Below are 13286 nucleotides of genomic sequence, written 5' to 3'. Positions count from 1 at the left end.
TCTATCCATAACAATAAAAATCAATAAATATAAATCAATGCGAAATAATCAATAAAAATCTTAATTTTCTATAAGTCCATTAACATAATTAAAGATACCAAGACTCACCAATAATAACGTTATAATAAAAGGACACGTAGAAAGCCACCATTACCGCGCAAAAGCCAACTCCTGCAAAGAAAAACATAAGAATCTTCATCAATCAACGTCGTTGCACTTACTTCAAACTCAAATATTTGATAGCTTCCAGATCATTTGAGCTGTGACCTAAGTGGTCGTTTGTAGACTTTTCACTAATATTGGGATAACCTTTGATTGATGGAAATAACAAAAATAGTTAAGTTATAAATAGCCGCTTTGCTTTTCGGTATCATTATGCTTAATTCATTTAGGGTGCTTTTGCACCAATAATGTGCGAGGATTTGTAAATTATGCTTAATGCCTTTAAGGTGCTTTTCCACGAGAATTTGTAGCGAGCAATGTGTGTGTTATATTATATATAACAATAGTATTACACCAAACTAAATAAAGCGATATGATTGGTTATTTATAAACACACTAGCTGCTCCGCGCGGTTTCACCCCCGTGGCTCCACTCCTGTTGGTCGTAGCGTGATGATATATAGCCTATAACCTTCCTCGATAAATGAGCTATCTAACACCGAAATAATTTTTCAAATCGGACCAGTACTTAGTTCCCGAGATTAGCGCGTTCAAACAAACAAACAAACTTTTCAGCTTTATAATATTAGTATAGATTCCTCGCTACACATCCTCGCACATTATTAGTGGAAAAGCACCCTTATAGCTCAACAATTCACAATATTTAGCCATAAAAACGTACCCTTAAACAAAGGGCATATTTTCCACAGCGTTATAGGCCCCTGTCGGTTATACTGGCCCAGAATCAGCTCCATGTAGAACAAAGGAACCGCTCCGAAGACCAGCATCAACATGTATGGGATCAGAAATGCGCCTGAAATCGAGTAGATTAGGAAATAATATAGACTTTTAGTAAATAAAGTCAATATTTTATTTATTTTACAATTTTCAGAACTAGACAAAAATTAAACGAGACGAGACCAACCGCCTATCTAATGATAAATGAGAATTTTCAAATTTGGTTCACCAAGTCGAAAGTTCTGAGGTAGCAAACCCAAAAAATACAATCGAAGCCCGTCTTTTTTTGAAGCCGTTTGTAAAGATTGTTCTATGGAATCATATCATATCACATAATTAGAACATAAAATAAAGTAATATTAAATTAATTACTATTCTAGACAAAAAATGTCGTTATTTGTAGAATAATTATAACGGTTGACGGTTTTAAATAATAGTCATCAGTAGTTTCTAAGGTAGTTTCACATATCACCATTTTCTGGCGCTTGTGTAAACTCAATGGAGTTGAAACACATTATGATAGGATAGTAGATAGACCCGAAGCGTGGAAAATGGCATTTTCTATACCACTTCCAACTTTGATGGAAAATTACTAATGTCCGTATCGGGAATAATTTATACGCCAAAAATAAGATGCAGAATAAAATTTTATCATACTTAATTCTTTTAGTTCAGGATCCATCGCCCATTTTTGCAAGCTAATTTCCCGTGAGTAGCTTTATTTTGATGAGACGCCCAATAATTTCCTGTACGAAACTCTCGATTGTGGTAGCTAACAGAGGTAACAAGGATAAAATGTTTTGATTAGATGGTTCTATCTATTATATCTACTAGATACTTACCACCACCATTCCTATAGCACAGATAAGGAAACCGCCAAACATTAGCCAAGTCCACAGCAAAGCCAATGATTGAAAGAAGAAAATCGGCTCCAGTACCCCAAGTTTCTCGGCCGTCGTCCGGTGCTAAATGTATCAAAATAATATTTTTTATTTAATCATCGTATGGTACCTACAATGGACATGGGCAATCGTGGGCAAAGGACTAAACTTTATTTTTAAGGTTAGTTTAAGAAACTTTGTAAAAATTAAATATCTGTAAAAGTTTTTCGTCAATCAGTATACGAAATAAAAATAGCTGTTTGTCTAGTTTTATCGTTATTAATAATTTTAAGGCAAATTGCAAATTAAACTAGCTATATGTCATTACAGTATATCTCAGAGAATAGTCTACCACCACAATATATGGCCATATATATCTTTATGCTGCTATGATTACATTCACTCGAACTTACCGTCTTTAACGCTATTTTTGCTTATCTTTTTGGGTTTCGTTTCGTTGAAGTATCCTTCTTCCTCTATTTGTATTTTAGGCTCTTCTAAAAACAATTCAATATTTAAAATATTTAATTTTATATTCAATTAAAAATAATGTACAATTTAATTATTAGAAGCAAGAAACTATTTTAATAATAAATAGGTAGTAATTTTCTCGAGAACTAAATTAAAAATTATCAATGTTACTTACTTTTATAGCATGAAAGCGTAACAACAGATCCTTTCGCTGATTTATGATCTAAAACAAGAAATATAAAATATATTTCTGTAAGCTGTAAACGTAGTTAATAAAAACTTACTATGTACCTTATAAAATTTATCCATAGAGATCCCAGGCTAGCAATTGAGATTTACAAGAAAATAAAATAACCATTTCTAAAACCGAAAGAACTGAGAAATGATTCGGAAACGACAATTAGCAGATCCATTTCACATTCTTTTGAACACAAAAACCCTGATGACTTAATAATAGAAATAAAGAAACACGGTTAAATGTCTCATATTATATTGTACTCATAACTTAACAATCTCCAATGAAAATGCGCTTTTTATTACCCGACTGCCAAAGAAGGAGGGTAATGTTTTTCGAGTGTATGTAAGTATGTATGTATGTCTTTTCCTTTGTGACCACCTGTAGCCTAAACGGCTTGATGGATTTTGATGTATGAGGTATCGTTAGATTTGTCTTGATTACGGGAGTGTCATAGGATACATTTTATCCTAAAAGTCCCACGGGATAAAGACATAATAATATTTTTTCTAAATTTCCCTTTAAAAAAATATGTATGCGGTATCATTAGATTCATTTCAATCACTCTTTTTTTAGTGTGCAGTCGGGTATTTTGTTTTTTTAATAATTTACTTGTTTTAAAGTAAAGCAGAAGACAAAGTAAAGATACAAATAATATTAATACACAATTTAAATAGTTCAAAGGGTGACAAAAATGGGAAGAAACCAATAAATTGTCTTTATATGAAGTGTATAAGCTCTCTACATATTCTACTTTATAAAAGTCCTCTGATTGAAACATAAACACGTTTTCAATTAACAAGAAAAGTGAAAACATACATCATCACAGCTTATATTTGTTCCCATTGCGGGGGACTGGAATACATATCTCCTATGACGATTAAAGACCAAAAACTGTAGGAAATGCTTACCAAAAACCGTAAATAATAAACAAATAATTATATGCCAAAAAATTTTCAAAGTCGTCACGAAGATTTTAAACCCATAGCCCAGCATCCTTGCAGGCTCATCTCAATGGAAATACCTCGGATTCTAATGGCTTAATAATAAATTCAATTATCGACTGATAATGGCATTCCGATATAGAAAAATTCCTTGAAGAATGTGAGAACGGATCGGAATGTGCTCTCTTGCTGGTTGTATTTTAAATCTAGGGACAAACTGTCAAATTTTGTTATTGAGACGGTTTTTTACTAGTTGTAGGTACCTAACTTTAATCTTACAATTATAAGCTATAGATATTGCCTTATTATATTTTAACAAAGACCATGAATAGAACTAATATACTATAGCAACAATAACTAACCCTATTAGCATGAATAAACTCAAACATTTACTTGTTACAACAGATTCTAACAAAATATTTTATTTTTACCAAATTCAGCAGACGGGAATAATATTATGAAATGAAGATTTCATTATTTATATCGTGTATTTCAAAATATTGCTACTAAACTTTTATCAACATTTATTCTCACTCTATTATAATAATTGAAAGTGTTTTGCACAAAACCTTTTTGCAAGAAATAAACTAGAATACGATGCAATAAAATCGACTTGTGAAGAGGTAATAACTTCAACCGAGTGCACTTCAAGTACTTATCTGTTGTTTTATTCGTGCTTTTAAACTATTGTTTACAGATTCGTTTTTATATTAGATTGTTGGGTTTTAGAGAGTAATTTAAATATGGAAATTGTTCAACACATGTAGATTGTACATTATATGGTATTGTAATTCAAAGTTGTGAATTAGAAAACGGCGCGCTGCTCGTCGTACGAGCTGCCCATGCCATCGGAGCACACGTGTGTAGTGTAAATAACAATATATGGGCTATGTTTCCTGAAATAAATGAATTTTATTATTTACTAGCTGTGCTCCGCGGTTTCACCCGCAGTGCTCCACTCCTGTTAGTCTGAGCGTGATGATATATAGCTTATAGCCTTCCTCGATAAATGGGCTATCTAACACCGAAAGAATTTTTCAAATCGGATCATTTCCCGAGATTAGCGCGTTCAAACAAACATACAAACTCTTCAGCGATCATTAAAGCGTGCTCACCCAGCGCCCGCGGCGTGCTGCCCGCGGAGCAGTAGCCGTCGTCCCGAGCGCTCCTTCCGCCCGGCGTGCCAGAACTGCGCGCGAGCAGCGCGGGGCTGGCGCGCTGCTCGTCGTACGATGGAACTGTGTGCGTCACCACTGTGCCACTAGACAGCGAAGCCTAGTAGAATACAATTAGGAGAGCATTGAAGAAGTAACACCTACAAAAATTCTAAGCTACGCTACGCGAAGGTGTGCTACGCTAAATTTGAAGCATAAATTGAATATGCATACATAATAAGCTACAGCTATAATTATGTCTCGTCGAGAAAATACACAATTTTAAAATAAACATTTGATAGCCGTATCAAAAGCCTTGTTTCCCGAGAAGTAAGCTACGAAACCAAAGACACATCACAACGCACTTTCAAACTTGGAAACAGAAGTATTTCTTTCTAAGAAAATTATTCCGGCTCGAAGGACCATAAAGATGTACGGTTCGTACACCAGGAGATGCTGCTGATAGTAAAACTAAGCTGCTAAGATAAATGCTTTAATATTGCTATGCTATGCTATAATGCTACGAACACACGTACGCGGCACGCGAAGTTTGTAAGTAAACTAATGCTATATGGAAAATGAAAATGATGTGACATGCAAAAAATGATGAATTTGAAGCAAAAATTGAATATGCATATTATGTCTAGTCGAGAAAATACACAATTTTAAAATAAACACGCCAGTCTGGCAGACTGCATTGTTACTTATTCTTTAAATACAGGGTGGGCCATGAATTAGTTAACATTTGAAAAAATCGTATAAAAAAAACCATTTAACATATTTTAGAAATCGTTTATTTACGAGAAAGCTTATTAGTTGTAATTTATTTTTTAAAAATTATTTCGTCTAAATGACCACCGTTACGGGTTTTGCACTCATCTAAGCGAGTCCTGAAGTTTTCGAATACTCTTCTGCAAAGAGACCGCGAGATCGCCGACATCTCTTCGATGATTTTTTCCGGCCCATACAGTTACCTTAGGAGAGTGAAGTGGCCTCTCATGTTTAGCTTAAGGATTTTTGCTGCTCCAATACCTGTAATTCTGTTTGTTGACATGTCCATTTAGGTGGAAATGGCCTTCGCCAGAGAATAAGATGTTGTCAAAATTACTGAATCGAGTTAACATTGTTTCGGCATATGACTTACGCAAATTTAAATCATTAGGGTTTAGTTCTTGCACTAGCTGGATCTTATATGGATGTAATTTCAAATCTAATTTCAAAATACGGCGTAATGATGTGCGGGATAATCCTAATTCAGCTGAACGTTTGCGTGTCGATAAATCTGCACGTCGAACAGAAGCGGAAACTGCATACTGCACGTTCTCTTCGCTCCGAGAAGTCCTCGGGCCGACGGTTTGTTTCACATTTAGTGTAGATCCCGTCTCTTCGAACTTCTTCACCCATTTATTTATTAAAGGAGAGGATGACTTAAGTCGTGTAAACCATATTCAACGCGAAATAAGCGTCTCACAGTAATGAGCGAAAAGTTGTTTAAATAAAACTGTTTCACGCAGTGATCCATTGCGACTAAATTTCCAAGAAGCGAGCTAGTGCCCCCGCCCCCGCCCGCGCCCCGCGCGGCAATAGTTTGCGCGGTAAGATACATTTAAATGTTAAGGAATTCTTGGCCCACCCTGTATAACTATAAACCATCAATAGCCTTGTTTCCCGAGAAGCAAGCTACGAAACCGTAGACACATCACAACGCACTTTCAGACTTGGAAACAGAAGTATTTTTTTCGAAGAAAATTACATACAGCTAACAATGAATAAAACAAAAAAATAGATAATGATTTAATAAATAAATACCATAGTAGTGACGGTTTTATCATATTTATCGCGCTCGAAGTTGCGTCGTAGTGGCAGAGAGCTGGTGAGGTCTGGGCGGTGGCAGCTTACATCGACTTCCTGTTATAAATGATTTATTTTTTATTATAAAATACCTATCTAAAATGTCTAAAGGATAAACTGTTTTTTAGAAACTTAATCACCAAAAACCAAGTAAACGCATCTGAATTAAGAATCCATACAAATAATACAAAAAAGTTAACAATAGCAATCACGTACTTGAGTACGGAGGGGAGAGGAATCCCGACGGGACTCACTGCTTGAAGACCTGTTGCTCCCATCTGAAAATAAATCGCTTTTTGTATGTTGAATATTTTTTTAATGTCTAGGACAATAAAGCTGTGCATTGTTTTACTATTTGTAAACTTGTAGCAAATAATCAATATTTTCTAATACCTTTTACAATATCCCAACTAAATGAAAGCACATCTAGTTACCCTAATTAAGCATTCTCCTCAATAATAAAAGAAAGCATGTCCTAATAAATATTTCTCCTTATAAAAATTATCTTTTAATAAAACAATATTTCAACCAAACTATACATCTCATCCCTAAAACGGAATGAATAAAAAAAGCACAAATATTACGCATACCATCATTATACTTATTCATATATCTACAAATTTAATACAACAAACACCAATAAATCTACCAACCCTCGAAACAAATAAATATTCTCCTAAATAACACGGAAAAGTGTGGGTGTTTTACAACGCAATGCACTAAGCACAGTTCGCCTCGAAATCAATCATATGGATAAAGCATTCAGGGTCATCCTGTAAAAACAGACACGTGTAGGGGTTTATCACTAAAATATTTTCTCTTTTAGTTTCCATGGAATTTTGTTCGATGCTGAATGCATTGAACAATAATTACTGAACCATCTGATTAATGCATGCTCTAAACCTCTAAGGATTAATGTGTTCTGGGAATTTTGTCTGTTGTGTAAGGATAGGATAACTGAAACATTGTATATTTGTATTACCTATAACTTTTTGGATAACAGACACATTTTTACTATGTACAATTAATGTCTAATGCTAGGGTCAAAACGATAATTTTCTATAGATTGTCCGGGTAATTGATAATTTTACAGAAGATCGAAAGAATTTGCAGACGGCAGTACAAATTTTTATACAAATTATTTCCGTAATATTTCCCCTACTTTTTTAATAAATAAGATACTAATATATGCGGCTACGGATAAATAAGTCAATGAGAAATACTTTATTATAAAACTACCCTCTTTCCCCAACAACTACAAAAACAAAGAAACTTAAGACATTCCAATACAATCCAATAAAAATGTCATAACTATATTGAATTGCTGTAGTTTAGAACTTATAATAGAGGATTTAAATGGCCTTACCTTCTCGCAACTCGCCCGCCCCTACACTGTTGCCCAGTATGGGCATGCCCGCCATGTTGCTATGATCTGATCCGCATCATACCATAACTGGAAAAAGGAATAAAATATAGCATTCTATTTCCATTACGAATATACTGGTAACAATACTATGTTTCTAAGAACTCCGAAATTGAAGTTCGCAGGTTGTTGCAGGGGGGGGGAGGGGAATTTTTTTTACCATTTTACAGAGGATGGAAAACATTTCAGTAGCTTTTTTATTAAATAATAAAAACTAAAAGAGATGCACCTAAACAATATGATGACAACACTTCACGAACGTTCTCTTCCATTTTTTTTTTGCCTGTCATGTTCATAATCACGTCTAAGTATGTATGTAGACGAACAGCAGCTTCAAAAACTTTATAGAGATCGTATTTATTTGGGCGTATCTAATCCAACCATATTATTTCTATGAGAATAATACTTCCATTCCCAGCATACGTACGGGAAAACCAAGATAAATTAATTTATGTATGTATTTCATTATTCCCCGTAACTCAGATTTGCGTATCAAAGCCGTACAGATATTACTCAGAAACTAATTGATTGACAGCGTGTTCTAAACTATTTATATGTACCTGCAAATAATACAGTTGGTACTGAAAGTTCGAACCTGTGGTTGTTTTCTATGGAAACTTGTACGGTTTTCCTTGAAGTTTGCTTTGCAAGTTATAGCTTGTATTGGTAAACAATCTATTGTTTCAAGTGTACTATACAGTATACTGCGACTTTTATGGAAGAGGAGGGAAAGGAACAGTTGCGTCACTTGGTAAGTGATTAACGTCATCTTATACGGTAAAGGATATTTTCTTAATTAGACTAGACAGACCTTGAAGTTTGCTTTGCAAGTTATAGCTTGTATTGGTAGACAAGTAACTACGGGTTAATTGTTGCTACTTACAGAAAACGCATGTTGTGGTTGTTGATATAGGTAGATATACATACATAAATACACAAAAATATAGATGCTACAAAACTTAAAATAAGACTGATGATAAATACAACTCCACACTAAAGAGACTCCACAATTGAAGCAAACGGTACCAACAAATATAAGGAAAAAAACTAAATAATTACACATTGCATTATGAAGAAAGCTTCACAAATCTTAAACTGCGTGTGGTTATTGAAAATTATTTATATTTCCCGTTTGTAATCCATTTTAAAAGTAATTTTAACATATACCTACGTAGCGTCCCTCCAAATTCAATAAATAATCGATTTAATATTACCTATCGTAAAGATAAGTGTGGATGGCGAATAAATATTTTATTATCCATACAGGCACATAAAGATACACGTTAAATGAATATACGTTTAATAAAGATGGACTTCTATGAACATATATTATTTATCCATATCTTGATACATTCTTCTTCCTCTTTTCTGTTCATAGAATAAAGGTAATGTAAATCTTTAAGAAAATATTGCCGCTCTTTATTACGAAACTCAGAGTTTAATAATGCCATCGTTAAAAGACCCTATGAAACTATTGTGAGTACTGCAGGTTATAGAAGAAGTCCAAAAATGTTATATTTTTGTAATAACATACTTTGAAATAAATTACGCTGAGTTTTTGTACATCTAAGTTGTATATGGTCGCTTTAAATTAAACACAATAAAAAATACAGTTTTAAGTTATTTAAAGCTTACAAAATCTCCATTCTAGAAACATAAAATTTTACGAGACGAAAAAGTGCAGAGCGTCTCACACATAAGTAACTATCTGTAACAGTAATTTATTACAAAAATCTGCAAGCAAGGGAAAATATGAGCACTCGTAAGTCGTACCGTGTTTAATGTAGCATGTGTTTTGGTTGATAACACGGTTCATGCTCTTATCTATGTTAATAGATGTGTTAATGAGGGTTCCTACTTTAATGGGAGCGATTGGGGACAATTTGAATGAAATTTTCAATGGTAATTGTTATTGTCAATTGAGATGAGTCTTCGTATGGTAGCCGTTAAATTTAGAAATTGAAAATTAGCAAAAGATGCTCAAAAGATATATTGAAAGTATTGAAATGTTATTTTTGATATATATTACGGCTGTGGTGAAGAAAGCTCAAAACATCAATTAAATATTTTGAAAATTACGTGAACAGAATACCAAAGAAACTAGGAAAAAACAAAATCTATAGCATTTTATAATATTTATTTTATAGAACATGAAAAAGCAATTAATTTTATTTTCGGGTTATAATAATTAACATACGTACGTACTACGTACATTAAAATATATTTCAGGGATAAACCTAAATATGTGGGCGAAATAAATCTCGATTCTCCCATTCCGCTTATCACCAAACCTTACAAAGGGGTGCATCAACAAAGGTTTGCTTAATGAACTGTCTCAAGATATTTCAGACCTTTAGAGGTCTGGAATTGATCTAGATAACCCTATCATAGATAATATAAACTTCAGCTTAACTACATAGTCACAGAATACTTAATAGTATTTGTATACGTAGTATATTATTATTAGTCTGTGATAGTATCTAGGTAATCTTATATATAAAAATGAATCGCAAAATGTGTTGGTAAGCGCATAACTCGAGAACGGCTGAACCGATTTCGATAATTCTTTTTTTATTATATTCCTTGAAGTACGAGGATGGTTTTTACGTAGAGAAAACGTAAATATGTATGTACCACGGGCGAAGCCGGGGCGGACCGCTAGTAACATAATATAAAAAAGTCGCCAGCCCTATGTATGCTTTAATCTTGATGTGTTTTTTTTTAAATAGAGTAGTTCTAGAGGAAGGTTTTAGTATATAAAGTGTTAAGTTTTAAACAAAGCGGGTGAAGCCGTAAAGCTATATACACAAAACGCAAAAATAACTTACTAACTGAAATTACTGGTCAGATCTGGGCACACAGATAGCCACTATAAGCCTAAGTTTTATTTGTGATTAATGGTTTTCTGTTAAGATGTTGTTGTGTATATTGCCGATTCATTAATTATTACTTCAAGACCAAAGTTTATTGATTTAATTAGAATTCTAGAAATGTTTCAATGACGTCATTGCGTTATAATTGTGTTATGCTATCAAGATTGTTGTTTTGATTATGTTCACATGTAAATTTTCTGTTGAAGTTCAAGTGTGCAAAAATACAAATTTGCCATTTAAACCACATTTAAAAAAGCAACCGAAATGAAAAGAACCTCGTCATGTTATTATACATTATTAATCTTCACCAATAGATAGCAATAGATAAATTTATAAAAAAAAATATTGAGCAAGTACGAATGCTAGCACTTTGTTTACATACTTCTGCGAAATATAAAATATTGTTTTTATACAATTAGCAACCGTTCAACATAACAAAAACAAATCGTTCAAATGTTAGAATACAGCTTACAAAATTAACGTGAATTTAATAAATACCTTCAATCGAAGAGCACTTATAAATTGTGCAAAATCCTAAGCATCAATTGTACCTACTGTTAAAAATCTTACAATAATTGGTTAATGATACTTTAGAAGAACTCCTATTACTGCTATTCTTCTTTACCAGTTACCTTTGACTTTGATTTAGTGAATTATTACAAAATATCATTTTAAAAGCTTTTCTCGGAACTTCGCTTCATAAATCTACAATGTTTACACAAACAATTTAATGATAAATCGGTGAAACTTTTCCATGAAATATAGTAACTCTTTATACAGGGTGTCCCACTGTTGGTATACTAAGCTCAAAGGAGGTTATAGTTTTGCATACGCTGAGTACGTAAAAAATACTAAAAAAATTCCAGACGCATTTTTTTTCAAATAGATGAAATCTTAAAACTCTATGTGTACACCCATAGCAAGCAACCCGCCCATTTTTGCCACTAGCACGTGAGCTATCGTTTAAGATTATGTTTTCATAGACAAAATGCTCACATTAGAGAAGCGGTATATGACGGCTGCGCGAAGCTAGTGAAGAAAACGTGGATTTTTCAGGAAAAAAATATCAAAAAAATTTTAACGTAATTTTGTTGTTTATGTATTTTTTACGTGATCAGTGTATGCAAAACTACAAGTTCCTTCACGCTTAGTATACCAATAGTGTGACACCCTGTATATTTAAAAACTTATAGGTACTAGTAATGTACTACAAAATCATCATATTCTTTATTATCTTAATTATTAAACCAAATATTTAAACCACAATATTATATCAACTGAATTTTAACAAAATTACTGTTACAGAAAGCTAAGCGAAATCTGGTAAATTCACTAATGTACTCAGTGCTCTGCATTAGGTTATCTTATGACGTAAGATAAGACTGATCTTCGAGTGTTCCGAATATACTTAGATGTGTATTAAGATCTATCAATATGTTGGAACAAGTATTTTACTCTATGTAACGATTGGTATGGAAAACCAATAAAATTATAACACGACGAAAAAAGTAAAATATGCGGGAAATATGCGTGTAATGTCATTTTGACAGTGCAGTACTTACTTAGTTTAATTATTTGAAAAAATTATGTCATAGATAAAAATAATATTATTTTATGGAAGCGTAAAATAATAGTATGGCGTCGATTCAAATTATTTGAAAAAGATTAGTCATTATCCAGAATATAGATTAATTTTTATTTTAAATCAATAGATATACAATTGAGTAAAGCAAATCATATATTTAACGTTCCTGTATTATTCGAGATTTCTGCACAGCTTTTAGTTTAACTAGATATTTGTACAATTAAATTGCATCGCAATTCGCACCTTAAATGCATTGTTCAGTAAACATTATTTGCGAGACGTTATTTAACGCAAATGTTCACATAACCATAGATAATATATGTATACTAGTATACATAATATATACTATACAAGTACATAACTATAGTAAAGGAAACTAAACTTTAGCAGTGTCTATTTATAAATATTCATTGAAGTGAGTTAATAACATTAAGTTACCTTAATAATTTCCTTCCCTTAATATGTCAATCAGCTTTTATAATTTTGCTTACGACGTGAGACAGGAAATTTTGTTCTCGTTATTTAATTTGGTTCTTTGATTTAATAATTATATGAATATAGGAAAATTATAGGAATAAGTATATACTAAGTTCAGTGACTGAACTTCAGTTGTAAGAGAGCTTATCGCGTCCATAAAAATAAACGTATTAGAAAATGGAGATCCTTGCTTGCATTGTTGCTTTTTTCGTGACGTATTATATAAAGGTAATGAAAATAAAGAAATAAAAATTCCTGAAAATCACGCTTCAAAAATAAACACTTATTAAATTATCATAATTTTATCCCTAATCCTTGATAATTATCAAAAGTTTGAATTAAATTTGTCTCTTTAAAAGGGCTCAAAATCGAGTCTATAGGATTCGGTTACAACATACAATACGGGTGATGCTAAGGGGTGAAGCTAATAAAATCGTGTCGAAAATACAACGAACCAAAAAATATTTCTAACGGTCAATAAGCTGAATTTTAT

The 13286-nt window shown here is 32.7% G+C and overlaps 1 protein-coding gene across 1 annotated transcript in view; it reads right to left on the bottom strand.

Annotated features, from left to right (window-relative positions):
• LOC149477462 (sodium-dependent noradrenaline transporter-like) overlaps nt 1-13286 on the bottom strand; it is a 28357-nt gene that overhangs the window by 10703 nt on the left and 4368 nt on the right. Inside the window, exons 2-10 of the mRNA XM_089710499.1 lie at nt 7802-7888; nt 6652-6713; nt 6394-6492; nt 4546-4705; nt 2427-2474; nt 2194-2277; nt 1742-1864; nt 844-975; nt 109-171 (exon numbers count right to left, since the gene is read on the bottom strand). Of these exons, the coding sequence (XP_089566625.1) occupies nt 109-171; nt 844-975; nt 1742-1864; nt 2194-2277; nt 2427-2474; nt 4546-4705; nt 6394-6492; nt 6652-6713; nt 7802-7856 (826 nt within the window). The 5' untranslated portion in view covers nt 7857-7888. The remainder of the gene's footprint in view (nt 1-108; nt 172-843; nt 976-1741; nt 1865-2193; nt 2278-2426; nt 2475-4545; nt 4706-6393; nt 6493-6651; nt 6714-7801; nt 7889-13286) is intronic.

Source organism: Colias philodice, chromosome 25 (genome assembly GCF_061535455.1).
Source record: "Colias philodice isolate Cphi_HAF_F1 chromosome 25, ilColPhil1 Martin Lab GWU primary, whole genome shotgun sequence".
NCBI lineage: Eukaryota > Metazoa > Arthropoda > Insecta > Lepidoptera > Pieridae > Colias > Colias philodice.
The sequence above is the reverse complement of the archived record's forward strand: the minus strand, read 5'-3'. Positions and strand labels throughout refer to the sequence as shown.